Source organism: Triturus cristatus, chromosome 6, assembly GCF_964204655.1.
Source record: "Triturus cristatus chromosome 6, aTriCri1.1, whole genome shotgun sequence".
In the NCBI taxonomy this organism is placed as follows: domain Eukaryota; kingdom Metazoa; phylum Chordata; class Amphibia; order Caudata; family Salamandridae; genus Triturus; species Triturus cristatus.
In genome coordinates, this window is record NC_140589.1 from 1,435,650,752 (window position 1) to 1,435,677,168 (window position 26,417).

The 26,417-nt window shown below is 40.1% G+C and overlaps 1 protein-coding gene across 2 annotated transcripts in view; it reads right to left on the minus strand.

Moving 5' to 3' along the window:
- Nucleotides 1–205: 205 nt before the first annotated feature.
- Nucleotides 206–26,417, minus strand: part of ZBTB2 (zinc finger and BTB domain containing 2) — a 29,929-nt gene continuing 3,717 nt past the window's right edge. For both annotated transcript variants that reach the window (XM_085612496.1, XM_085612497.1), the window contains exons 2-4: nucleotides 18,364–18,510; nucleotides 15,974–16,155; nucleotides 206–4,626 (exon numbers count right to left, since the gene is read on the minus strand). In XM_085612496.1, the coding sequence (XP_085468622.1) occupies nucleotides 3,261–4,626; nucleotides 15,974–16,146 (1,539 nt within the window). In that variant the 5' untranslated portion in view covers nucleotides 16,147–16,155; nucleotides 18,364–18,510 and the 3' untranslated portion in view covers nucleotides 206–3,260. The remainder of the gene's footprint in view (nucleotides 4,627–15,973; nucleotides 16,156–18,363; nucleotides 18,511–26,417) is intronic.

A 26,417-nucleotide genomic window follows, 5' to 3' on the forward strand; every position in this document is an offset into this window, starting at 1 on the left:
TAAGACCAGTAGTTTCCATCTAGAAAACAATTAAATGATTTCCAGAAACCCACATATAGGAGTGAGTCCTCACATGACAATTGCATTCAAAAGAGTAATTCATTGCACCAGTATTAGAAAGACATTATTGATGCATGACTTGTCACACCATTAAGCAATTCACAAGGGGACTGTGACAAAAAAATAAGAGAAGACGCTTTATACATCTGTTATAAAATACATTTCACAAAGTTCAGTTTTTATTCAGAGATACAATGTATAAAAAAGATACAAATCTGTAAATTTGAATGTACATATATGGACAAAAAAGTGACATTTACTTTAAACATATTCATTGAGAATAGCTATATTCTGTATAACTATCAAACGCCTCTCCTATCTTCTTGCTATTTTAACTGGAAATTATACTCTGACCCTCCTCCCTTCAACGCTTTATGGCAAAGGGTTAACTAGAATTTTTTATGTACTGCTAAATTTAGGTTACTAAGGCATACAAATTAAAAACATCTTTCTGTTCGTTCCCTTCTCTGCTTGCGACAAACAAAAAGCTGGAAGTCAGTAAATCAGAAACGTAATATTTCACAAGAGAAGTGTCTATCAGGCCCATATTACGAAGGCACAGTCCTTTAAACCAATTTTTTCTTCAGCTGCCCTACTACTGCAATGAACTTTGATCGACCTAACTTCTACAGCAGTTGAAATGGGCAATGTGACGACTAAGTCTTAAAATCTCACTGAGACAAATAGAATGCCCGAATGTCTATTTATAAAGATTACATTACAAACACTTAAGCGAAAGTGGATTTGGGCGAATAATGAAAAGGCCATTTATAACCAGCATAAATGTAATTTTGGTGTAACAGTACGCGTTTCATACAACTTCCAACCGGGATCAGCTCTGCTGTTGTACCAATGTCACACTGAGCAGTAAGTTCAACTTTTCTTTTACCTCGCTGAATATTGGAAAATGAGAGGATCCACAATGTCAATTTTGTTTTTTTCTAAGAAATTATGATTTTTGTTTTACCCGCAAGGAGACCGTTTAACAATATCTTCTTGCTTTTTACTTAATGCTTTTTACTAAAGAAAGGTCGGATTCAAGACTCAGGCCGCACTTACAGAACAAGGCTTTTTTTTTTTTAAATGATGCTTTCTAACGTTTACCACATTCTATCGTGCACCTTCCTTACCAGACAAAGCCTCCATTTTATACTGAATTATGGAACCATCCTTACAGAAGAATTACAGATGAAGCCAAATTTGTGTTGCAATAAAGACTTCGATAAAACAAATGACTGGTGACGTCATAAAAAAAAATAGAACAGCCCGATAAATTCAGTATTTATTTTGACCCTTACATTCTTGAATTTTAAGCTTCAATCTTAACAATTGAAGAGTTTATCTACAAACGATCGAGTTAAAGTAACTGCACTCTACATCTGAGGAAAAATAATTTTAGCTATCGGGAGGGAATCTGTATGTGGTTATCAAAGAAAGATATCATTTCTCTTCCATCTGTGTCTGCCTACATGCTTGTAGAGAATCCATTTCTAGAGGTGCCCAATGCACTCAATAAATGAAAAGAAAAAAAGAGAATTTTTTTTTTCTCGTGTTGTTTCAATTTGCTTCTCACTGTGCCACAAGACTCACGTAAATCTGAGTTAGGATTTCCTGCCTCCTACATAAACCACACATCATTGATGCTGCTATTAAGCAAATTTCACACCATAGTTTTAGGTAATTTTAATTGCTGTAGATCTAATAACTTGAGAGATGGTTTATAGTTTGATATGGGTTAGTAATCACTACTTCATATTTAAGGGAATTGCCTTTATATTAGCTTAAGCTTTGAAACGACTACAAACCAATCAGGTTGCAGAAAAATCTTGGTTAACTGTACTTCAGATTCAGAGAAGCCTTTATTTTCCTTTTTCTACAGTCTTAAAATCTAAGACTTGTAAGGTCTATGTTAAACTATAACTGTGAGTCCACATTTGTCCCATGCTAGGTTCTGGGTCTCTGGGAATTGGGACACAAGAGATACTGCAGCTAAAAACAAACAGTGCTTAGAAGACAATGGCTGCTCTTACTGCTTAGATCAATATAACCTCCCTTCCACTCTTTACAAAAACAAAAAAAAATATGATTAAAAAAATGATTCTGTCTTACACAGGCTCAAAAAACAAGCAAAAAGGATTTAAATGCATGTTTACAACGATAGAAAATACTTTTCAGATGGTATACATTCTTTTACGTAAACACAAATTTGTTAAAGTAACTTGCTACATGCAGTAGTTAGTACGGTAGTATTCTTGAAGAACTGAATATTTAGGTACAGGACGTGAAGGTAAATTAATAAACATGAATAATCAAATATCCTTGGAAAGTCCACTTGCTTTAAACACCTAATTGTTTATAAAAATATTCAACATGGGCAAACAGACTTATTTCATCATGGGCCACAGCTTCAATTTCACCTTATAAAAGGCTACTGTTTTTCTTTTACCATACAAAAAGTAATTAAAAATGAACAATACACCTCTGGATGTTTGGATATAAGCATATAGTAAAAATGATTACATTAGAAATTAATATCACATTATTATGGCTAGTTTAGGCAAACTAATTTTAGCAACAAACGTTTCTAAAATATAATGCAACTGAAATGAAAGGTACCAAGAAACTTCAATGGACTCTGCCTACTACGCTGCAGACAATCAAGACATTTTCCCCTGCTGTTTTATTCAGCTTGTGTTTTAACTTGAAGATGCACATCTATAGCATTTGTTTGGTCTTCTACAAAGGAAGACACAATGAGGCAACATAAATGCAATTAAATATATATGTATATACAAACACACATATATATTAACCAAAATGTTTTTGGAAGTACTTTTTCCTAAATAGACATTTTATTGAAACACTATTATTTATAAAAATCCACGGTTTACTTGTACTGTTGACAATGTTAGCCAAATGCTCTGTACAGTTTCCTTCAGATTAAAACCAACTAGACTATAATGCAAAAGGCTGTTACTTTTTTCTGCAGGGGTGGAGGTACCACATTTTCCATAATACTAAGAAGCTGTATTTTATCTCAAAGTCTGGTATGGCGTCAGTAAGCATTTCTAAAGAAATAAGACAAAATATATATTGGAGTGTATGTGTATACATCTGTTACTCATATATATGACACATAAATACATTGTATATAGATATATACAAATATTTATAAATGACATATACACACACACACTACTCTAATCCAACAACACTGTTTCCTCCTCCCGCTTAATGGATGTTAATATAGGATTTTCATTTTCGTTGGTTTCAGAGTCCCCGCTGCTTAGAAGAATGGATTTCCCTTCATCATCTAGGTCAAAGGCATCGGAATTTGGGGTTTGGCACGTATGTTTGACCACCTCGTTGGGAGTCGAAAATGTTTTTTCGCACACATTGCATTTGTAACGTTTATTTGTCTGTACCATGTTATCAATTTGGCTGCTTTCATCAAAATTACAGAGTTCTAGAGTCTGTTTGTCCACTACTGTGTACGTGTCTGCACTTTTCAGGCACACATGCCTGGCAGCCTGGTTGGCTCTGCAAAAGCTTTTGTCACAGGTGCTACACTTAAATGGCTTTCCTGTGTGTATGTACATGTGTTCCCTCCAGTGGCTCTTCTGAATGAACTTGCGACCACAGATGGAGCACTCATACTTGCGCCTCTTCACTTCTCTCTCAAGGTCAACCTGCTCCAAGTTATCAATATCTGCAATGTCTGTTGGAGGCGGTGTGTCTGGTGGCTGATTTCCATCGATCATTGGGGAATCAGAATTCTGTGCCATTTCACTGTCACTGAGAGCTCCTCCATCAGCAGCATCCATAGAATCTTTAGTCAGTTCTGCAGCATTGCTACAAAAGGATGGAGACATACTGGCATCACCCTGGTTGGTAGAGGTGAAGGGTATTCCTGTGTGGAGCTGGAGATGCTCACGCAGACTGCTTCTCAGATTGAATCTACGTCCACAGAGATGGCAGGCATAGTATTTTGGAAAGCTACCATTCCTTTTCATAATACTTGGTTTGACATGAGCTATTGTGAGTGATGAAGGCTGGTCTTCAGAAGGAGAGTCTTCCATACTATTTTCCTCCACTGACGGAGCAGTGGGAAGAACAGATGTCAGTTCTGGAGACAAGGGAGGCTGCAAAGTGTCAGAGAGGTTTGTGTTTTTCTGAATGGTTTGTGGCAAAATAGTACTTAACCGGGATATTGAATTACTCTCTGGTGCTGGATCTTGGGGTATTCTGGACGGCTGCTGTCTTTGCTCCCTGCCTAATTTGTCAGCAGCAGGGACTATTTTATTGGGGTTTCTGATTTGATGGTCAGCTATTTGAATACCGTATAACGAAGATGCTAAGGGAAATACTTGATCAGGATGTGAAAAGCCTCCATGGCTAGCAAGGCTTGCCTCCTGGATAAGCGGATATGCATGAAGAAATTTTATCCCCTGCTCAAGGCGGACTGGATCAATAAGCTGTGGTGCCATCTTCCCAGTGTACATCAAGTGTAGGAGATAACTGAAGATGTCTGGCTGAATGTCGGTTGGCTTTAAACGCACACATTCACTGTAAAGTAGAAATGAAAACGTCAGTACGCAGAAAACATTTATGTTCATACATAATGTATCAGGATAGTGAAGAGCAAAATCCTGTTCCTTGATATGTAACATTCAGACTAAGACACTAACTGGCCAGATAATCATTTACCCTACTTTCCTTTGCTAAATAAAAATCTTTTATTTGTTCAATTAGTAGAGTTCAAGGATTCTAGATCAATAACAAGTAACATTTTGTTTTAAAATGGATGGCAATATGACAAAAATTCAAGTGGAAATCAAATTCAAAATTAGCCATGCATATTTTTATTAGATTCACTTACGATTTACCTCATTCTGCTGTATGCTTATTTTCTGCACAATTCATGGTGTAAAAGTGCTGCATGCTTTGCAAATGAAATATAAAGTCTTGCAGTCTTCATATTAGCCCAGCTGACTTTTTATACAGGCTAGTTTGCAATAAAGATTAAACTCCCTTGAAACTATGTTTTGCTAGTCTTGATTTTAAAAATGAAGAATCAAAAAAGAGAACATTTATAAAAGCATGAACGGGTCATTTATATATGGATATCAGCTTGTAAAGTAACAAATACAGATGTATTTGTAAAAGAAGACAGAAGGATAGTAAAGTAAAAAAGTGGTCGTAGAAGGTTGTATGATAAGCATCCAGCCATACAGATATGAAGGATTTCCTGAGCTGTACTGAATACAATTGTTAGGCCTTCAAGATTATTACGTCTCCGTTTAGAGGTGCTCCAAAAGAAATGTGTACAACTCCAACTTGTTCTGTAGGATGTTTTCATTTATCAAAAATATAATACGATGATACAGGCAGTTGAGCTAGAGCTCTGGCTCTAACAGCATGTGAAGCAAACACAAGGAGGCACAGGGTCAAGACTGATTTGCAAGCTGGGTCTGAACTGGGGTGGCGAAGAGAGCTAAAGAACGAAGATGGATACAACCCAGATCTGTGACTGGGAGTGAGTATCCGAAAAGTTTTAACGCTACGCCCATCATCTCCTTGTGCTTGCTTTGTTTGAACTAAGTTGGCAGGGTATGCCCAGACGTGGGTCCCTTGCTCACTTTGCGACTGGATTCAAGCTAGCCTGGCTGATGAGGGGTGTTACCCCGAAAAATGTCCCAAAATGCTTGTTTCTGGTCCAGGGAAGACCTGGCTTGGCAGTTCAGGCTGGACGGTTCTCATAAGTAACAGGGTCAAGACTAATTTGCATATGGTTGGCTCTGAACTAGGGTAGTGAAGTGAGCAAAAGAACAATGATGGATTTAACAAAGATCGAAAAGTGATTGGGGGTGAGTGTCTGAAACGTTTCAGCACTCCGTCCATCATCTCCTTGTGTTTGCTCCAACAGCATGTGCACAAGCCGAGCTGCGAAAATATTTACAAGTAATTCATGCAACCAATGTGTCAGAATATGGTATGGTGTCTTCTAAATTAAAATAAAAACATGTATTTCTTTAACACGTCAAAGGGTTTCATTTTAGTACAACAGATTATATGCCGGATTTATGAGTATTTATTAAAAGTGAGCGTTTTCAAACATGAACTGTGAAACATTGCTGGCCCTGCTCAGGTGATTAAGCTATTACTGAACTGAGAGGCAAGTCCGCTGAAATGTGTACTCTATATATGCCCTAGATTCTGATTATAGAAGGAGCAACAGTAAAGGCTTTTAAGTAAACCAATAAAGGGTTTTTTTATACAATGCACACCCTGAACTCACATGTTGAAGGTGCCCTCATATATGATAATGAACAAAAAGGAGGCTCCGTAACAAAGTATAAGCCTAGAATCACACATGTTGGCCAAGCAGCGAAGTCGGGATTGATCCCAGATATTCCAGCTTTACGCATTGAAATTTAGCCACTAGATGGATTGCTCTTGCTGACATCAACGGTTAATGTGTTTTCCTTAATCCTTTGAGGAAGAGATTAGAATGAGGGTGAAGTGTAGATTTTATTTTTGACAGTTTTATTTAGCACAAACCTTGCCCAAAGACATAAGAGAGCTTCACAACACATACAGACTATGTTGCACATTTACACATTTTATTTTACGGCACAAAGAGACCTGCTGAGATTCTCAGGATTCTGAGTCAAGGACAGGATTCACATTTGTTTCTCCATATTACGTGGTCCGCAGCTATAGCCACTAAGCCACATCGCCTCAGTGAAAGTTCAGTTTGTTTTGGGATTGAGGGTGTGAGAGGACCTTGAGCTGAATCAGAGGCAGGCATCTGGCTAGAGCTTTCAGTGGCTCTCTTACCTCAACATGAACCATATACTGCTTGTCAAAGCCAGTGCTGCACAGTTGTTTTCCGTGTCATATAATGTGAACATGAGAACATTTAGGGAGTAACAGCGCAACCGCTTGCATGAACATGTGCCATTGCCAGTTCCACTGGTTTGATAGTTTTGCCCAATAGCAAATAGATGGGCTGAATAGAGCTACAAACAGGCGAAAACTTATGGACTAGGGGTAACTATTAGTTTGATGCTATTCACTAGGTCTGAAGGTTATGAAAATAGTGATAGTAGCATGAATGGCAATCATCCCACTTCTTCACTGGTGGGACAGGCTTTATGTCGCCTAAGAGAAGGCACTTCAATAGAACATCAGAGATTCCAGGAACAAAGAGAGGTAAAGATTGCCTCCAAGGTGGATTTCTATGGCAGGACATGAAGGGAAGAGGCATTCGTCCCAAATTCCATAAAAAGGTGCTAGGGAGTTACGCCAACTCGACAGAAAGGGAACGTGGGATTGAACAGGACTCGTTCTGCATGCTGATTAAGAGAGGGGAGTGGCAGCATTACCCACTCTCGATATTTCCCTTTGCACAGCGCAGCTAAGATGTGAAACTGAGGAGATAAATTTTTCAACCTAAGTTTGCTGACCATATTATCACTGTTTCAAACCAGAGTACCTCCCTTCCTAGTGGTAATGGAATAAATTAAGCTGTTATGGGAGTTTATGGGATATGAGATTTATACAACCAAATCTGCTTCGTGGGTTAGATGCCTTTCGGGTAAATTACTAACTTAATTCAATACCTACAGATTCACTTAACTCCCAAGATTGGTTGTTTGCGAAATATTGGGTCGGCGTTATATTTATCATTTTTATACAGTGCACAGCTCTAAAAGTATTGATAGCGCTTTAAACAGAACAACAAGGATAAACAGTCTACAGGACTTTACTCTTAGGACAGCTAGTTGTGAGCTCCATAGGAGTGGGGCAACACCTGAGAATGACTGCTGCCGACCATGTGTGGTTACGAAAGCAGAGAATAGTTTTTTTTTCTCCATTTCTTGATTCTCTAGTTCCCCCTAACTGATTACGCATGAACGCAAGGTAGGGCGGGGAGGGAAGGTGAATGTCTTTGTAACCCATACATCATAGCTTGAATTTTGTTTTGGGACTGGGAATCAATGTAACTCAGACAGGAAAGGAGGAATGAGGTCTATTTTTTAGATGGATGACAAGTCTTGCCATGGCAAGTAGGACAGTCTTAAGTGGCATGAGGGCATTCGGCAATGCCACCTTAGTGGGCATCACACAAATGTCAAGCCTAGAGAGAATGAGGGGCTGAGCTGCTGACTTAAGAAGTGGAGGGGATAACAGTGGTTTCCATTCCTTTAGGGCATTCAAGTAAACATTAGCTTATCTGGACAGTTGGTCGACCTTGAGAGTTTTGTGTCAGTGTCAACAGCGTCAGTATAACGAAATAGCGTCAGTAACGCTGGTGGTGCTACCAAGAGTACGGTTTGGTTATAAGACTGTACCAATACTTACTGCCAAACAAAACCTAGGTATGAAACAAGAAATATGCTTCAATTTCAAATGGAGACGGTAAGAGGCCTAGAACTCCGACTGCCAGAGTGCACGCAGAACGTGGGAGTCCAAATTTTACAACTTACTACTAGGCAAATCAATTGAGGTAATGGCTGGACCACTCCAAGGTATGCTCTCAAAGCCATTTGTGTTTCACTGAGGACACATCGACAGGATACTCATGAGAGGTACCATGGGTGCAAAATGGGGCCAAACACCAGTACAAATCCCAGATCACAGGTACCATGTTGAAGCTTTCGGATACTTTAAGGGTTCAAGGGGGCCTCTCCCTTTATACTGTGACATGGTAGATGTGTGAAAGTGAAGGACATGTTTGCCAAGGAGCAGATTAAGCAGTTCAAACATCTGAAAAAAGATTTTGGCTTAGGAAAGTCTTAACAGTTCCAATACATGCAAATCCAGCACAGGTTGCTATTCTCTAAAGTTAAAAGAGGCTTTCTGTGACCTGAAGCCATTTGAGAAGCTATTGCACAGACCAACACAGTACATATAATCTACAAACTTAGTGGAGTATGGATACCTGAAAGGAGTAGCAGCAGATTGCCAGGAAAAGAAAATCTTGAAAATAAATCAATAAAAAAAGCAAGTAGAAGGGCCACCTATGCAAAAGGGTTAGAATCAAGCTTTACAATACAAATGACACTTCCAACCCAACTTCATGCCACAGGAAACAAGCGGCCTGATGCTTTTTTATTTTTTTGAGGTTGGGAGCGGATCGATGACACTGTTCATACCCAATTGACTTTTGGTCTGGGGTGCTGACTGATATAGAAAGGGTCACAGAGGTGAACAGCCCTGTGGGACCCAGTAGAATTTGTACTATGATGATTACTAGAAGTAAAATGGATACTATAGGTGAAAGGACAGAAGGGAAGAGGTACCCAAAGGCTTGATGATCTTATGTAATGGTCAGCAAAACAAACATTAGTCAAGTGGGGCCTGGCTGGAGTGCTATCATACATTACTGTTTATTTGGGGAATAAAAACATTTTCTCATGATCTAGCTGGGACAGAAAACTGTTTTCTGCAGACATGGATTCCACTGGAGGAAACTTTAAAGACTTACAATGCCCACAGACTGTCTTATGGAAGATGCCTTCCGAGAGGTAACTTCCATGCAGCAGGCATCAGCGTGTCTTAGGGGGCTGCCACAAGGTACGCAAGGCACGTGGAGGTATGCACAGTGCTTGTTTGAGAGGATATGTGGCACAAAAACAGTATGTATGTGTGTAGACGGTAGGGATGAGCAGTTAGATGTGACTATGTGCATCAGAAGGAATGGAAGAGGTTACAGTACATGGGAGTTTCAGGAAGCAAGTTGGGAAGAGTACCCTATTTATCATTAGTCCTTTCAGCTTAGCACTCATTTTCGCTGAAATAAAAAAAGAAAATTTGAAATACAAGCTGCATCTCCGCATGATTGGTTGCTTCTCACTAAGACATCCTAATGCCAGCACAAACTGGCAACTGGTAACTTTACTTTGTGTAGCTTCAACCATTTGGCCCAATTAGCCCTGAGTGAGGACAACGCTTTTTCCTTCGGGGAGGTTGTGTTAGTACCTCAATTGACAGCCCTTGAAGAAATTTAGCCAGTACTGAAAAGTACTTTTTGGTAGGGTGCAAGTCCTCTGGCACATTCATACTGCAATTATCAGTGTCTGGGTCTGCCAACCTCAGCGCCTTGCAAAGACACTCAAGTATAAAGGCCCTGCTTTAATGTCCAGAACTAGCAAATGGAAATTGGCACAAAGAGCACTGTTACAAGAACAAAAGTGCCGACATCTGGGCCGAAAGCACCGGTGCTACAGTGACAGTACAAATACCAACACTGGTGGTGAAATGAGGTGCGGCGAAACCAGAGCTGCTACCGAAACATTATCCTCATGGCAATTCTAGTACTCTTAGTTCTTACTCTCGCTTTAATCACAGTTGGTTGGCAATACCTCCAAAACAGACTATCTACGTGGTGCAGGCGTTCCCAAATAGGTGGGAACACCACGCCAATCTGCACAACACTGACAGGTGTACTATGCAAAGGGCATGGTGAAAGACCCCGTGAAAAGCAAATGCAGACCAACTACTATAGGCAGGGGTACTGTGAGTAAAACAAATACGCAGTAGTGTATGGCACTAATGCAGTGCTGTGGATAGGGATACCAAAGGGGTACCGCAGACGGGGGCTCAGTACACAAGGTCATGTCAAAGTATCCATGGAGCACTGGCTATATGCTGTATCCTGCAGCCATGGATTTCTGCAAAAACTGCAAGAAGTCACATAGGACAGACCGTACCTTGGGGGCCAATCTCCCTGTACTTAGCATGCACAGGACAATGCTGTTCTAACCTGCACTAACCAATGCCACTAAGCACCATATACAGGGCATGACTTAAAGCCTTGAACCCCAAGCCTCTACATGAAGCAGGCACAAAGATTGGCCTTCATACTAGGTTTAGAGCATAGCCATAGGCCATTCTCTAATTGTGACCTAAGAAATGTATAAAACATTAAAGAATTCACTGATCAGTCGCGATAGATGGCAAAACAGAACTTATCAATGCAATACACAAAGTTATGTATGCAGTCATGAGCGGCGCATTATGAGAGTGATATGGTAGCTTAACTAACCATAACTGATGAATTTTAGGGTTTTTTACATGTATAAATCGTAACCACTATGTCCAGTTCACTAAATTTCTCATTAACAGGTTTGTTCTATCGCTGGCTAGTATACAATTGTAAAAGTGAACCTTGAACAAAAATATATACCTTTTATGCTTATCCTAAATAAAGTTTAGGATAGATTAACACAGGGGATTTCTTTTCAATATATGTGCAACTCTGGTACAACATTTGTTTGCTTCAAATTTAAAAGGAACTGTAAGCACATGGCATACTATAAACCTCCTCTAATCCTTTGTTTCATTTGAGATTTCATACCATGCGAGCAGAAACTGTATCCTATCAAACAAGGTTAAAACTGCTGCTTTTTTATACTAACGTTTGCTAGACTTACCTCCCACGAGGGTCTCCAACTTTTTCTGTAGTAAGAGCTACTTTTGATCAGTGAAAATCATTGTGATCTACTCAAGTCCAAGCCACTCATGCAATGTTACCAGACACTCCCAAGCCCAGTTTCTGTTTAATGTCCACGGAACCAAAGACTGTGGTTCCAACAAAATACTTTAACTAGAGGCACTCTGACAGGGCTGCCATGCAGGTCGATGAGAGCGTGGTCTTAGGGGGGGGGGGGGGGGGGGGAAAGAGGGATGTATGAACATGTGTGTGTATGAATAGGATATATGTGTACGGGTACATGAGTGTGTCATATGTACTTGTAGCATAGGACATACCTTTTGCCATATGTGGCACTGTAACACGTATAACGCAAATATACAACCATTTGGTTAAATGGGAGAAATGTATAGTGTAGAAAAATGTTCTATATAAAATGTTCATAATATGGAACATTTTTCTGCACTTTAAATTTCTCCAGCTTCAAAAAATTACTTTATTTTCCAGTTATAAATAGGACAATGTGTCTACCAGCCCCTCGAAGCAAGATGCCTACTGTGTGTAAATGCCCTGTAGACATGGTGCCATGTTTACAACAGAAAAATACAGCCATTTGCTGAAATAGAAGGAATTTAAAGTGAAGAAGCAAGCTTCATAAAATATTGGATGTTTATTGGCTTAATTGAAAGTGGAGAAATACGTTTACTCAGTGTTTCATTGAAATATTTTTTGTCACTTTACATTTCTCCCATTTGAAAAAAATGACAGTATTTTGCAGTTTTACATATGGGGTGTCTACTGGCTACTAGGACCAAGAGGCCTGCTGTTTGTAAATTGAACACTTTGAAATTGGATGATGAAGAGTTAACGTAATCCTTAAGTTAACTCTTCATTTTAATTTTATCACATTTATAAACATTTAGAAACACCATTCTATTCTCTGCTCCAATACGGAGTTCACAATGACTTTTATTTAATATATAAATACCGCAGTGCTTTAGTTCTTATCCTCTGTGCCCTGGGTTATAAATCTGACTACAACACTGCTCATTATCAGGCCATGCTATCTGCTGCCTGGAAATAATAATGTAAACTAAACACAAACTTCCCTTTAAAAAAAAGAAAAAAGTGGCTGTGCCGATTGAAAAATGAACTCAAGGCTGTGAGCTACTGCTAGCTCGAGATCCACCGGTATGAGACACCCGGTCCAGAGAGTGTATGGAGGATAACTGCAACAATGCAGGCTACCATAGGCAACGGGCAAATGAATTATAGAAAACAGAGGAATTTAACAAGTAAATCAAGGTGTATTACTGCAAATTTAGAAGACTGAAGTAGCACTCCCACACAAAATATGGGTAAAATACCCATATTTTGTGTGGGAGTGCTACTTCAGTCTTCTAAATTTGCAATAATTTGTGTTTGTACATTTTTGTACATATGGATGATGTCCCTGGGTAGTGGACATTAATTGAAGCTTTGAGCACCCTACAATTATTACTTATCTTTACATATTGTTGACGCCTTAAACTCATTTTGTCTATAAACAGTGTGGTGTGCCGTTCCTCCCTATTCTTAGGGACACTATTACCTATTTTTCTCATTGTATAAATCAAGGTGTATGTTGCTGAACCGCCGCAGTATTTTAGACGGTCTGTAATGAAGCAGCCGCAAGAAAAGTAGGAAAGGACAAACTTTCACAAGGAGCAGAGAGTCTTGGAGACCCAATGGTCTCTGAATGCAATAGAAACACGGTACCATAACTACAATGGGGGGTCATCTATACATATCTCTCTAGAAGCACAGATGCAATAACATCTTTATCGATCAAACAGTGAGGGGACAAGTCTCGAGGAGTAAAGAGATATTAGGCCATTCAATTAAAATCATGAACCTCAAAACTACCTCTTGCGTTACTATGCTTCTGTAAGTGAAGCAAAGGAACCAAGGCTTTATGTCCCACGGTTCAGGCAGAGATCATCTGGTAACAAAATGTGGGTCAAAAGCCAGGATGAACTCAACTTAACATGGATGGAAGGCACTCAGTAGACAGTGTTAACTAGAAGTTAAAAAAACAGAACTTTAGAAGTGCGCCTCAGTAAGGTTACTTTAACAATGACCTCTCGGCCGACTCAAGTACATCCTTGCACCAGTGTGGATTAGAATGACTATGCATTAGGCGAGGGGGGGATTTCATATTCTATATGGATTTCACTGCATTATTATTGTGACCACTGGGTTTAAAATCGGTACCAGGCTGGTAGCACACATATTATTTTAACTAGCACTTGTTTCTTTCACCCAATATGTAGGGCTCTACTGACCAGCGTGATGACTATCTCATATTAAACCTCATTCTGCATGGTGTATCTTTGTGCAGAAAAAAATATTTGCTCGGTGTGCAAGTGAGGGCAGAAGCTTTTAGGGCAGAGAAGACACCGGCCCTTAAGAAAATATTACCAGATGCTGTGGTCGAGGATTGCTTTGTGAAATACCAAAACGCCCATGTCCTTTTTTCCAGTGCACAGACTTTATAAACCGGACAACAACAACAACAAAAAAATCTCCTGAACTATAAAAATCATCATTACAATTGTTTACAACCAGGGCTGTGCGCATATACTGTGTTCAATCTCAGGATATTTTCAGTTTAATTTTAGTCTAACCAGGAGGAAACTGCAAGAGCCAACTAGTGCATTATCGTGAACATCAAGTGCTAAAACCAGTACAAAAGACCAATTCTGGACACTATTTTTCCCTTTCATGGGGCAAAACTCAGAAGTGAGTGCGAAAAATGACATGCTATCCCAACTGGTATTTTCCCTGGTGTACCTTACAACTGGTATAAACTCAGAATAAGGCCATAAATTATGGAAAAATCGCAATTAGTAGAATAGGGAAGATAAGATAAAGTTAACGGATGGTGATTTTGGTACTTGCAACCTTTGACATATTATTAAGTGGACCACGGCCATCTGGTAGAGGTGCAAATACCTGCTACCTAAGCCAGCTATAAAACCACAGCTTGGTGCTGCTTCACACATCCAGGATTACTCGTAAGCGCAACTAAGCTCCTGTTCCTTTCTTTTAAAAGTAAATTGGTTACGTGAACCTGCCCGAAGTTGTGATTTTTTTTAGTTTTCGCTCAAGACATCACACGTTGTATATTCTGAAACATATTATCTTAAAGTGGGCTTAGAGCCCGTCCATTGCTTACCATCGATTGGCTTCATTGTGGCACTCATTTGTTGGTTACTGATTTGTTAACTAGGCTTTTCTTGCTCTTCTTGTGTTTGTCCTGCCCCTGGAGAATGGAAGCATTACTATGTCCTTCCACTGCTCTCTTTTTCAGTTTCTACTGTTTCATTTGTGTTTAAACACTCTAGAATAGTGCATATGCTTTCTTTGCCCGCTGCCTCCCTCTGGTGTGTCTCTCCCCTGCTGCACTCCGTGTTACTCTCTCCCCCTCCTTGCCTTCTTCTCCTTGTGCTTTGATCAATGATTTCTCACCAGCTCCACACTGGTCTCCTTTGCCCATCTGTCCCACTCACTGCGACCTCCTTATTGCGTCCCTCCACCTGCACACCCTGCTTGCTTTTTGCCACCTGTTTTAAAAACTCGACCCCACCCGTCCGGTGGGTCAGATTCTCAAGCAAAAAGAACAAGGAAGAAGGTTACCTTTAATTATCAATGTTATTAGGTGAGCTTACTTCCAAAAACGTATTTTATGCATTTACTGAGACAGTGACAAACTGAGATGTCACTAGAGTTTAGGCTCCAATACTGGCATAAGGGTGTAGATAAGGCCACAAAGGTGATGTTCCAACACTTGCCTCAACTTTTTGCATTTGTCACCCCGAGTGGGATGGGTATGCCCAGACGTGGGTCCCGTGCTCTCCATGCCACTGGAATCAAGCTATTCTGGCTGAAGAGGGGTGAAACCCCGAAACTGGTCCTAGGATGCTTGTTTCCAGTCCAGGGAGGACCTGGCTTGGCAGTTCGGGCTGGACTGTTCCCATGAGGCACAGGGTCAAGACTGATTTGCATATGGCTGGGTTCAAACTGGAATGGCATAGTGAGCAAAAAACGATTGATTTAGGCCCAGATCTCTGTACTGGGGTGAACGTATGACATTGTTCTGCATTCTGTCCATCAACTGTTGTTTTTGCATATTTCTAAAGTCTGCCATGTGGGCTTTCCAGGTATTTACTTAAACATCGGTCACGGGGAAGCATTTCCGTTATTCGGTAAAGCGAAAAACATACTTCGGCTGAGAAGCCAGGTATTGACAGCATATGAGAAAACTATATTTGCAGTATAATACAACACAGATATATAGTCCCATTTGACAGAATAAATTCGTACAGTTGTTATGCCCCGAGCCTTTACCCTGATATATGTCAGTCGTGTATCACAAAATATTGCCACTTCCCAGCATTATCCAAGCATGGGCTGTTTAATTTTGATACATACCTTGTCTGGTGAACAAACAACATCTTAAAGTAGTTGGAGAACGAAGCCAGGACGGATTTATGTGCCTTGAAGTACACATCGCCAATAGCAACCGTACAATCGCACAGAAAACCAAACTCCCTTTGAGCATTTAGCTGCTGCAGAAGAATAAGTCCGTGGTTGGCCAAATCCATATTTGAAATCTGCAAAGCAAAACAGTCCTCATTAGAATGTCAGAATCAGGTAATATGTAGGTCAAACAATATATGACCTCCATGTGCGCTTCAGAAATCAATAATTAACAAGAAACCTGGCCAGTATGTAGATAACCATTTTAGCCACAGAGGCTAATTACTTGTTAGATCAGAAAACACGATCAATGCAAATTCAAATGTGCATGATTTTCCATTCTAATTGGAATCTTCACCAACAATCATTTTTGAAATTCCAGACGTATCAACCGAACCCTCACTGAGAAAGCAATTTGACACTAAAAGATGACGCCTGAAACACTTCTGTGGGAATATATACAGTTATGTGTAAACTACACAAGGCCTTCGAGGGAGGGGGAGAGGGAGAAAATGTAATATATATATTCACTTAAAAAACCATAGGTTTCACACATGTTATAGTTAGGTGGATATTTCACTCGTAAAAAAAACAATGAAATTCCCCCGTTATAGTTAGTTCAGATAACTATAACTCGCGCGCCCGCAATCCTGCTCATGACGTCACATATTACATCACTCATGACATGGTCAGTGGCATCATTCATGACATTACGGATGACATCATCCTTGTGATAAAATGGCGGTCGCGCGAGTTATAGTTATCTCAACTAACTATAACGGGTGAATTTCATTGGTTTTTTACGAGTGAAATATCCACCTAACTATAACATGTGTGAAACCTATGGTTTTTTAAGTGAATTTGCAAGGTTTTTTAAATGCTAATTCCTAACTATAACGTGTGTGAAACCTATGGTTTTTTCAGTGAATTTGTACGTTTTTTTAAATGCTAAGTTATGTATGTATTATTATTTTTTATATATATTTATTTTACAATAAACTACGTATTAATTTTTTTTGTTTTTTTTGTTTTTTCGCGGTGCGCGCACCCCCCCCGATTTTTTTTTTTTTTTTTTAATTCTGCCTTCGGGGTCCTTCAGGGACCCCCTGACATAGGCTAGGGGGTCAGGAACTCTCTACCCTGCCCCCTTTTCACGTTCGCCACCTTCCCTTTTCACTCTCGCACTGAAAACAAACAAAATGGCGGCTGACACTTCCTGATTTCGACCGATTCGAACGTTGACTAACATGTAACCACCAATCAGAATTACGCTTGCGCACGTTAGGGTGCTCGCACGGTGCGCGGCTATAGATATGTATGTGCTTTTAACTGCAATTTTCTCAGGAACTACTGAACAGATTGACTCCATATATGCAAAAGGCACATCCCTGACCTGAGGACTACCTCTGTGCCAAATTTCAAGTAATTCTGTTCAGCCGTTCGGGCTGTACCTTCGACTAAAGGTCCTATGGGAAAAGGCATGGGGAAAACGCGTTTTGGGACCCCCCTTTTTTCTCGGCCCCCGCTTGACGAATCCCCCCCCGATACTTTCAGGGTAGGAGCTGAGCGCCCCATTAGTTTTGAAAATTTCGCGAAGATTCGTCAACCGGCGCCAAAGTTATTCAAAATAGAATTTTCAGATTTCCTATGGAAACACGGTCCTAACTATAACTGCATGCCTGTCGATTCACGCCTGATGCGTTTCGTGCTCATTGCACTCTTCAGAGGCGCGACAGTCATTTTGGCATAGAGGCCACACCTCCCACTTAAAAATATGAGCCCTCCAATGGGCAACTCAAATAAGTCCGCGTTGGTTTGTGGGTCTTGTAGTGTGTGCCTCAGTTGTGTGCAGCTGTCAGACATTTCAAGCCCACCAATGGGCCTCCACTCGCACATCCGGCTTGTCAATCCTCCATGGATGCCTCCACATTGAGACTCCGTGATTCGGAGCTCTGTGGCCCCAAATTTCTCACACACACACACACACACACACACACACACACACACACACACACACACACACACCTGGCCCTATACATTTCTGATAATGAATTCATTTTATAGCCACGCCATACCCTGCCCGCATCTATGCGGGCAGAATAATTTCCACATCATGGCAGGGTGCGTCTAAATGTAGGGAATTGAAAAACATGTTGCCAGTTCCAAGTGTACTTTCGCCAAACACTAGAGTTCCAGGCATCACAACAGAAGCTCTTCAAAATAAAAAATGTAATCATAGTTTAAAAATCAAAATCATCTGTGGTGTATTCTATATAAATAATATCAATATGTCAATATCAGTATTCAACAGCATGATAAAAGAATCAAAAGAAAAAACTTACTGTCCAATGTGTCTCTTCTGCTTATAGAATGGAAAACTGTCCAGTTAATGGGGTGGAGGCAACATAGCACCAACTGCTCTGCTTGCACAGGCAGGAAAGTGCTACTGCTTCTCCTGACGAGATGTGTGGATCTTCTGGCACAGAGATCTGTTGGAATAATAAAAAAATATAATTAACTACAGAGAAAGCAATGACTCAAAGGAAAAATAAAATCCTTGAAATTCATTTACCCTGATACACTGCCTGCTGCGCTTAGGCTTTCTGATTTAGACTGCCCCACTGACTGCACACTCCTAGCATCTCTCCTCTTCCATTACTGGAGAGTAAGAGTCCAACTCTTCTGCTCCTCTTTTCTACACTGACTGAACAGCCTGGCTTAAAAAGGATTGTTTTTCCTTTTTGGAGTTCTTCTTATACTGCTGCAATGGGTAGGTAATCTATATTGTAGAAAGCCATTACAAAACTTTTAAACATAAAACCAGGTAAAAAGCGAAATGATTTCATTGAGGGTGCTGGACCTATAACTAGGGCGTCACTAACTTCACAAGGACATATATCAATCCACTGTTGTCCTAACTTTACATTGTATAAGGCAGATTTCAGTAATTTCGAACAAGGTTGTAATCCGCCTTTTGCATATGCACATTAGACGAGCAGATCTTTTTTTGCTGCTGTGCAGAGGACAGCACCAACATAAAACCTGTATATCACAGCGACCAAACTCCACATTTTCAACGTTCAGGAGTCCAAAGTGCAAATGTCCAGGTGTTACTTTTAATGATATTGGAACATCTAAGGGGTTATTTCTTATCCTCTTCGAATGACAATTGCTGGACTCATTTTGCAACGTTTTTGTAGAATTTTCCTTCTAAATCTTGGGATGATTTTTAAAGTAGGTTTGAAACAGGGACCAATATCTTATTTTCCCGAAGACTAAAAGGTGCTGCATGGTAACCTCCTGAATTTAAACCTGCGAGTGTAAGTCTTCACGCACCAGGCTTTCAGGTTCAAGACTAGGCGCTCGACAAAGACAGAAACGTTATCAATGAAAGAGGCAAAAAATATACGTGTGTGTGTGTGTGTGTGTGTGCAAGAAACCATATTATCATGGAAATAGAACAGAAACATTATGTTATTCAGTCTACTGATCACTTTGCATGAATGAAGAGGAAAGGAGAGGAAAATGACCAACCAAATGTCTTTGAAATCCCAGGTTAAGCTTCCGACATGCTAAGCTAAGTAAGATTCCGCCACTAAATGTGCGAGTTTCATGTGTTTATCTCAGGAGCATTAAATACTTTGGGATCTCTGGGGATTAATTTCTGACTAATCTCGGGCAGCTATTTTTCCAACTGTTTTTGCATCAAGCCGAGATTCATAAAACCAATTGTTTCAATGTGCATTTCATATTAGGCTGTTTATCACAGTATTGCTTCATTTAGAATTAAGCATTTCTTTTCTTTATTACACCAATCCGTTTGAGGTCTCATTGTAGGCAGCTGTCAAAAGACAGTGTGTTCATTACCAATACTTTTTTTATTTTTTTTATTCTGTTTATTGATTTTCAGAAAGACAATTACCTTCACCGACTTTCGGCCAGCCCAATACATATCATTATTTGCCCTTTCTTCTTATCGGTGTTTTCTGTTCCTCCTCTTGTACTTGCCTCATCTAGGGCGTAGCTTCCTTATCACTCTTTTGACTGCTTGCAGAGAATTAATTTATTTTTCGGGTTTTCAGCAATCCACATGCTAAGGCCACCCACATCTGGAGTCCTTACTTTCTCTTTAAGTTGAACACCACATAATATTTGTGATAGACGTTTACAAGAATATTATGCCACATGATACATTATGCATAATAAATGGTAGGTACAGTGTGTGCCAGCAGTAAATAGTGGTCCCCCATGAGGTAGTCTTTGTCCCTTCTTTTGATAAGACAACCAGCATGTTGGCTGTCTGTAAGACATGGACTGTGCAGAGGGTGTAATTCAGAAATATACATTGGCACCATGCTAAATTGCATCTCCCATGCTATCTTACCCTCTTTTGTGGTGTTTATCTCTTCACCACCAAGCAAACAGAGACTTGCTTAGGCTGTTTGATTTCTGACAAGACAATATGCATTGCTTGCCTAATTGATACTAGTCATTACCTTTTATATTCAAAAAGCGTGGGAATATATGCTCTGAAGATTGCCTTTTGATTTCTGGCTTACCAGTAATGAGTTTGAAAGGAGGATAGATATTGGTGCTATTAAGCCATTAGCTGTATTTCTTCTTGATTGAGAATTGGGGCATCACTTAAAAGACATCTGCGACGGAATACAGACTGGTTGTGATTTTGGATCCGAGAGAAAGACCTTCGACCTCAAAGAGCCAGAAGCAAGGGTCTGAAGACTGAAACCTGCATCACACTATGATGATCTATCAGCTGAATAGGCCAGAAGCAACTCGAGCGAGCGCACTATCAAGGGGATGAGGATCTGCAAGAACATTTCAAGAGTGCAAGTGTGATTATCTTGTGTTGCATTCCCCATGAACACCTCCGACTTTCAGAAAGAATGCATCTAATATCAACTCTCAGTTCACAAGACAGAGGATTGTTTTTCTCCACAAGGCAGAGTTGATTCGTTGGGGGTGGCCAAATTGGTTCCAGAAGAGTAGAAATGCTTTTACTAGGCTCGAGCGACAGTTAAGATGCACTGGATTCCAAACCTGAGATCCAGTACTACAAGTCCAGCTTAACTCCCCACAGCCCCATTGTTGGCCAGTGATCTCTTTCCGCACTGAAATTATCACCACTGATTATGGTGGAACTCTGGATCAATATGGGTGCTGGGTATTAGGTTGCCAATTTTTGTGGATTTCGAGCCATCTGGGCTCAAATGCCCACATCTGTCCAGACTATGTTGAGAAACTAGGGCAGAGGTCTAATATGTCATGCACAACTTGCTGCATTATAATATTGTATCGGACACCTCTGTTGCATGGACTGAACATTGTTCATAAGCTCATAGACTCATAGAAACTTGAGACAACAGTTCCAGAAAGCAACCAAGGCCAGCCAACATTTACCCAGGGAGTAACATTCACCATAGGGCTCTAATTAATTATATATATACCCCCCCCCCCCCCCCCCCCCATTGTGTTTGCTGTTGTACCTCAGCCCTCAAGATTGCTCAGGACACTGAAGCTTACTGTTTGATTTTTATTTTGAAACCCACAAGTAAATACACTAACCATTCTTTTAAAAGAAAAGCTATGACTTGATATTGGTTTATGAAGGCAAATTACTTGTTATATGCAATATCGGAGTTCAGTATTAAAACGCTATACCATTTTCCCGGGGTAAGCTTTGACTTTTTGTCATTGCTACGCTTGGACAGCAAGGCCTACAAAGAGAGTAACTTGGTTAACCAGCTGCAGTCTGATGGCACCTCAAGGCCTGGCATATCAGTGGAAAACATTTGTACCAACCAGGGGTCAGCCCCAAATAGTCACTTAAGGCCTTATGTATGAACACATTTTCCTATAGACACAGACTGGGCTAAACCCTTTAATGCATTTGGCCCTTATTGCCTCATGTAGCACAGAACAGCACTCAATCGTCAGGATTTGAGAAATTTGGAGGGGTCTTATTAGCTTCGATTTCTAGTGATAGGCTTTACAAGACTTTCATTGATAAACTATTACTACCTATGAGATGGCAGACAGATCGTTTGAGCTTAAGGTTTTATGTGAATCACCTGTAAAAAACGGTAATGATTCCAACTATGAGAAGATACTGAAGAAAATGGAAGGCAGAAAAGGGTTATAACTTTATCAATAGACAACAAATCAATGATGCATTTCCAGTGGAGACATGCGATTATAAAAGCAGTCCCTAAAAAGAATCAAATGGACAAAAGTTCCCTGTAGACATTCATGACTTTAACAAGACTTCCTTGACTTGGGAACCTAATTCAACCCTCTGATTCCACCCTACTATCAAGTTTCCCTGTGCTTGGTCCGGCTTTGACTGTGGACGAATATGAAGACAACTACCACTGAGGTGTTGGACGACACCAGCAGTGATACTGGAAACGTCCTTCTACTTTTCCTTTTGGACTAATCAACAGCCTTTGACATAACTGCCCATGGGACACCAATATTCACTGTGTTTACTCATAAGGGCTGCAAAGGCAAGATTCTTGGTTTGAGTTATTGTCAGATGTCACCCAATTTATCCCGATGGAATCAAACTAATTGTGATTGGGTGCTCAATAATCAGCATTACCCCCATCACTGTTAGCAGTTATATGGAATAACTGGGAAAATTAATGGCTGCCATATGTGTATTCATTCATCAGCCTCCAAACTTTTATCCAGCGAGAACAGCAAAGTAATTCATTCCAGTGTCATTTGTGCTAACAAACTCTTTAAATGGCTGTGGAAAGGAAAAGCTGAACAGCTGTCTGAATAGATTTTCAGGATTGAGCGTCAGCCCTATGAGCAAATCCTTCCATGTATCATTATGCAACAATGAAGACGGAAGGTCCACAGAATCCACATGCTGCTGCCTAGAAGATATCCAGCTGAGTAATCCCCTACCACAAATGTGGAAGTTATTGTTAAAACATATTAAACTGTTGCACTCTTGCATTTAGATGAAGGTAGCTACCCGCTTCATGGTTTTCTGTACTCATGCTGCCCCCCCACCCCTCCTGCCTCATGCTTTAGGGGCATCCTGGATGCCACAGCATGTCTTATTCAGGGTCGAATGAAATAGGATCACATCACTCCCATATCCTGTTGTAACTCCATTGGCTCCCTTGCATGCTCACACCATCTTTAAAACCAGCTACATGATTTACTAAGCCAGCACCCCACTTATCTTGCAGAAAAGCTGACCATATCTGGTGGCTCTCTACACAACTGAAGCCAGGACACCATTAAACTTGAGAATTAGAAGTGTGAAAAGAAAAAAGAAGGAAAAAAACACAGGCAGCAGGCCCTTTCCAAGAATGCACACCGCATCTGTAACATCCATGTACCCCTGAGGAGCAATCCAACTCCATTCCAATTTAAGAAAGTGTTAAAGATGCACTAATTTAAAAAACACTAGATCACAATGCAGTAACAGTACTTCTCCCAGTTATCTCTCCTATCACCAATTGACTGTAAGCTTGTCTTTGAACTGTTACAGCACTCTGCTGATATCCGGCTAGGTCGGCTCTATACAAATAGAGCACAAATAAATACATATAAGAGAGACCCAAGGAAAACCATTCAAGCTTTTCTACTGTTTTCTGTCCTTCAAAGATTGGAAATGAAATATGATGGAGAAACAAAGTAAACCCTTTGTTTCCACACTATTGCTGGAATACATTAATTCACACAACGTCATCGGGTCTCCATCTGGAATTTGACATGTGTTCACCATAGCCACCCTTTAAGTTGTGAACTACACAAGCATCATACTTGATAATGGGACATGCGCCTGCTCAGATTTTGGCCTCATCGGTTAACTTTTAAATTATTAACCATGGAACACTTCTATACCATGTCCTGCTCAATGGAAATCAGCCGAAAGTGTCAGTGGTTCACATAATTGCTGTCAGATCACAACTACTTTAAGCTGGTGGAATCGTCATATTCTACCCCTTGGCCCATGCGTCATAGTGTTCCTCCGGGATCAATTCTGTGCCCATCACATATACAGGCCTCCCAAAATCGACTCCTATAGTGAGACAGATGTTATCACGGTGAGTTATTTTTTAGGGCCTTGTGGTTCTGGTAAGCAAATAAAGAACAGGTGTTCTGTTGTCTCAGAAAGTGAAAGGGCAATAAAGATGCCTTTAAATCCTGTCACATTTAAACTGATTTCAGAGACGGAAGTCATATGTCAGTTTATGTCTTACAATTTCCACACAAAGAAAGAAAAGTAAACAACCTCCATGATTAAATAAGCAGCAAAGTCAGAGGATTTTGTAAAGGGAACTGTGACAATTTCGTGCTGTACAAAGAGTGTGAAATGAAGGACTGTAGGATGTCAGGTTATTTTTTAACACACATTTAAATAGCTTGTAAATGAACTGTGCAAACATTTATGAAGGCACTGTTTTTGTAATTCTGTGTGGTGAAAAAGATTTCAATAGGACGAAAACAAATCAGAACACTTTACTTGGTGATGTGCAAAATGATAAGCATTTTTGCTGAAACCTAGTTTCCGCAGATTGTTTATACAATATTTAGTTTTATCAGTAAACCTGCATGTTAGTGGGAACGTTTTTGGCCATTTCAGTGGAAAATGTGCTGTTTGTAAATGACAGTGCGCTACGAAATCATGCTTTAGTAATATATTTATTAAAAGTGAGTTTTAAACATGAACAGAAAAACATTCTTGCCCCGCTCTGATGACAATGCTATTAGTTAACTAAGAGGCAGGTATGCAGTTATTTGCACCCTATATGTGGGCTAGATTCTTATTATACATTGAGCAAAAGTTTAGTCTATTAAGTAAAGCAAAATAGTTATTGGTACAGCAGAAATGCTGAACTTGATTATTTGAAGGTGCTCTCATAAGTGATTATGAAGAAAACGGCAGCTCTGTGAAACAATATTTGCAAGGATCACACAATTTGAGACCTGATTACAGGTCAGGTACATTACAGTTAGGTTGAGTAAATTATTCAAGTCACTAGACCTACAGGTCTAGTATATTTTTATGATTTTTCGAGGCCTGCATAAACATTTATATGGCACAAATGCAGGGGCTCTTGAATGTCTCAGATGTCTCCAGTTATTGGTATAGGAACAACAACAAATTTTCTTAGAGTGTACACCAAGAGCAACATCTTTAAACAAATAACTGCACATCTAGGAAATCTAGAAAAGGCACACAACCCACACATACAGAGAACTAGATCAGGAGGATGAACATTCTCTCACATCGCTCCTAAAGTGTGAAAAGCACCCCTACCCCACATTAGGAACATCCTCCTCTCTTCTTAGACCTGGCTTTTCAGTTAACCAAACTCCCATTGACAGGTCAAGACACACACACACACACACACACCTGCACAGTGCCATGATACCCTCGCGAGTGATAGTGCACTTTATAAGAGAGCATTGTCTTTCAGCATTTAGGCATAATCTTTGAACAAAGCTATTTGTTCCCTCTCTTTTCAGATACCCATTTACATACACTAATTAGGTGGTTTAGGTGTGCTTGACATACCTGTGATTAATTCACCACGTACGTCACCTTTATGGAATAGGTGTGGATGGATTTGTAATAGCATAATCGGTCCTGGCGAAAGCCACAAGCAATTTGGAACATAAGTGGCAGAAACATGTTTTCCATAAGAGGAAGCATGGGGTAACTAGAGACACGTGACTTCCTAACTTATTATTTTTAATCATACCAGCTGGAGCCCAAATTAAAATATTAAGACTACCAGCCAGGTATTTTTAAAGAGTAACCCTGCCCCCACTCTTACCCTCCTTTTTCAACAAAGTGCTCCTGGGCATCTCAACAGTTGTAGCATGCCCCATTCTACAAAGGAACAGGATGGAACTCTGTGATCAAGCATGCCACTAAGGGGTACCCTTGGTGGTTTGTAGCTCTTTAAAATCAAAATGATTGTTTCTCTTTAGGGTTCATAGATTGAGCCAATCGAGTTGGACTCTATAGTTTGGTAAAAGCTTTACAAACAACATAATTTCATTATGCTGCCAACTTCATTGATTAGGCTGATTAAGTTCATCTCTCCTAGATCACGAAAGACATTAATTTAGCTAACTCATAGGCTGTGGTGTATGCAATGTGCCCCCATTAAATTATATGTTCTTCAAATAGTAATACACGTTCAAGCCCAAATTCCAAAAACCAAACCACCTAGCATTGTTGTTTTAGACATCTTACTCGTAAATGCAGCGCAGATAATGTTCTGCTTTTTCATGTGCTTTTTTAAGGCTATCACCTTTGCACCAGAATTTTGAGCAGCAACTCAGAATCTCAACTCCGTCAAACTTGCCCAATACATTGGCCCTACTTGTTCTCTTTCATATG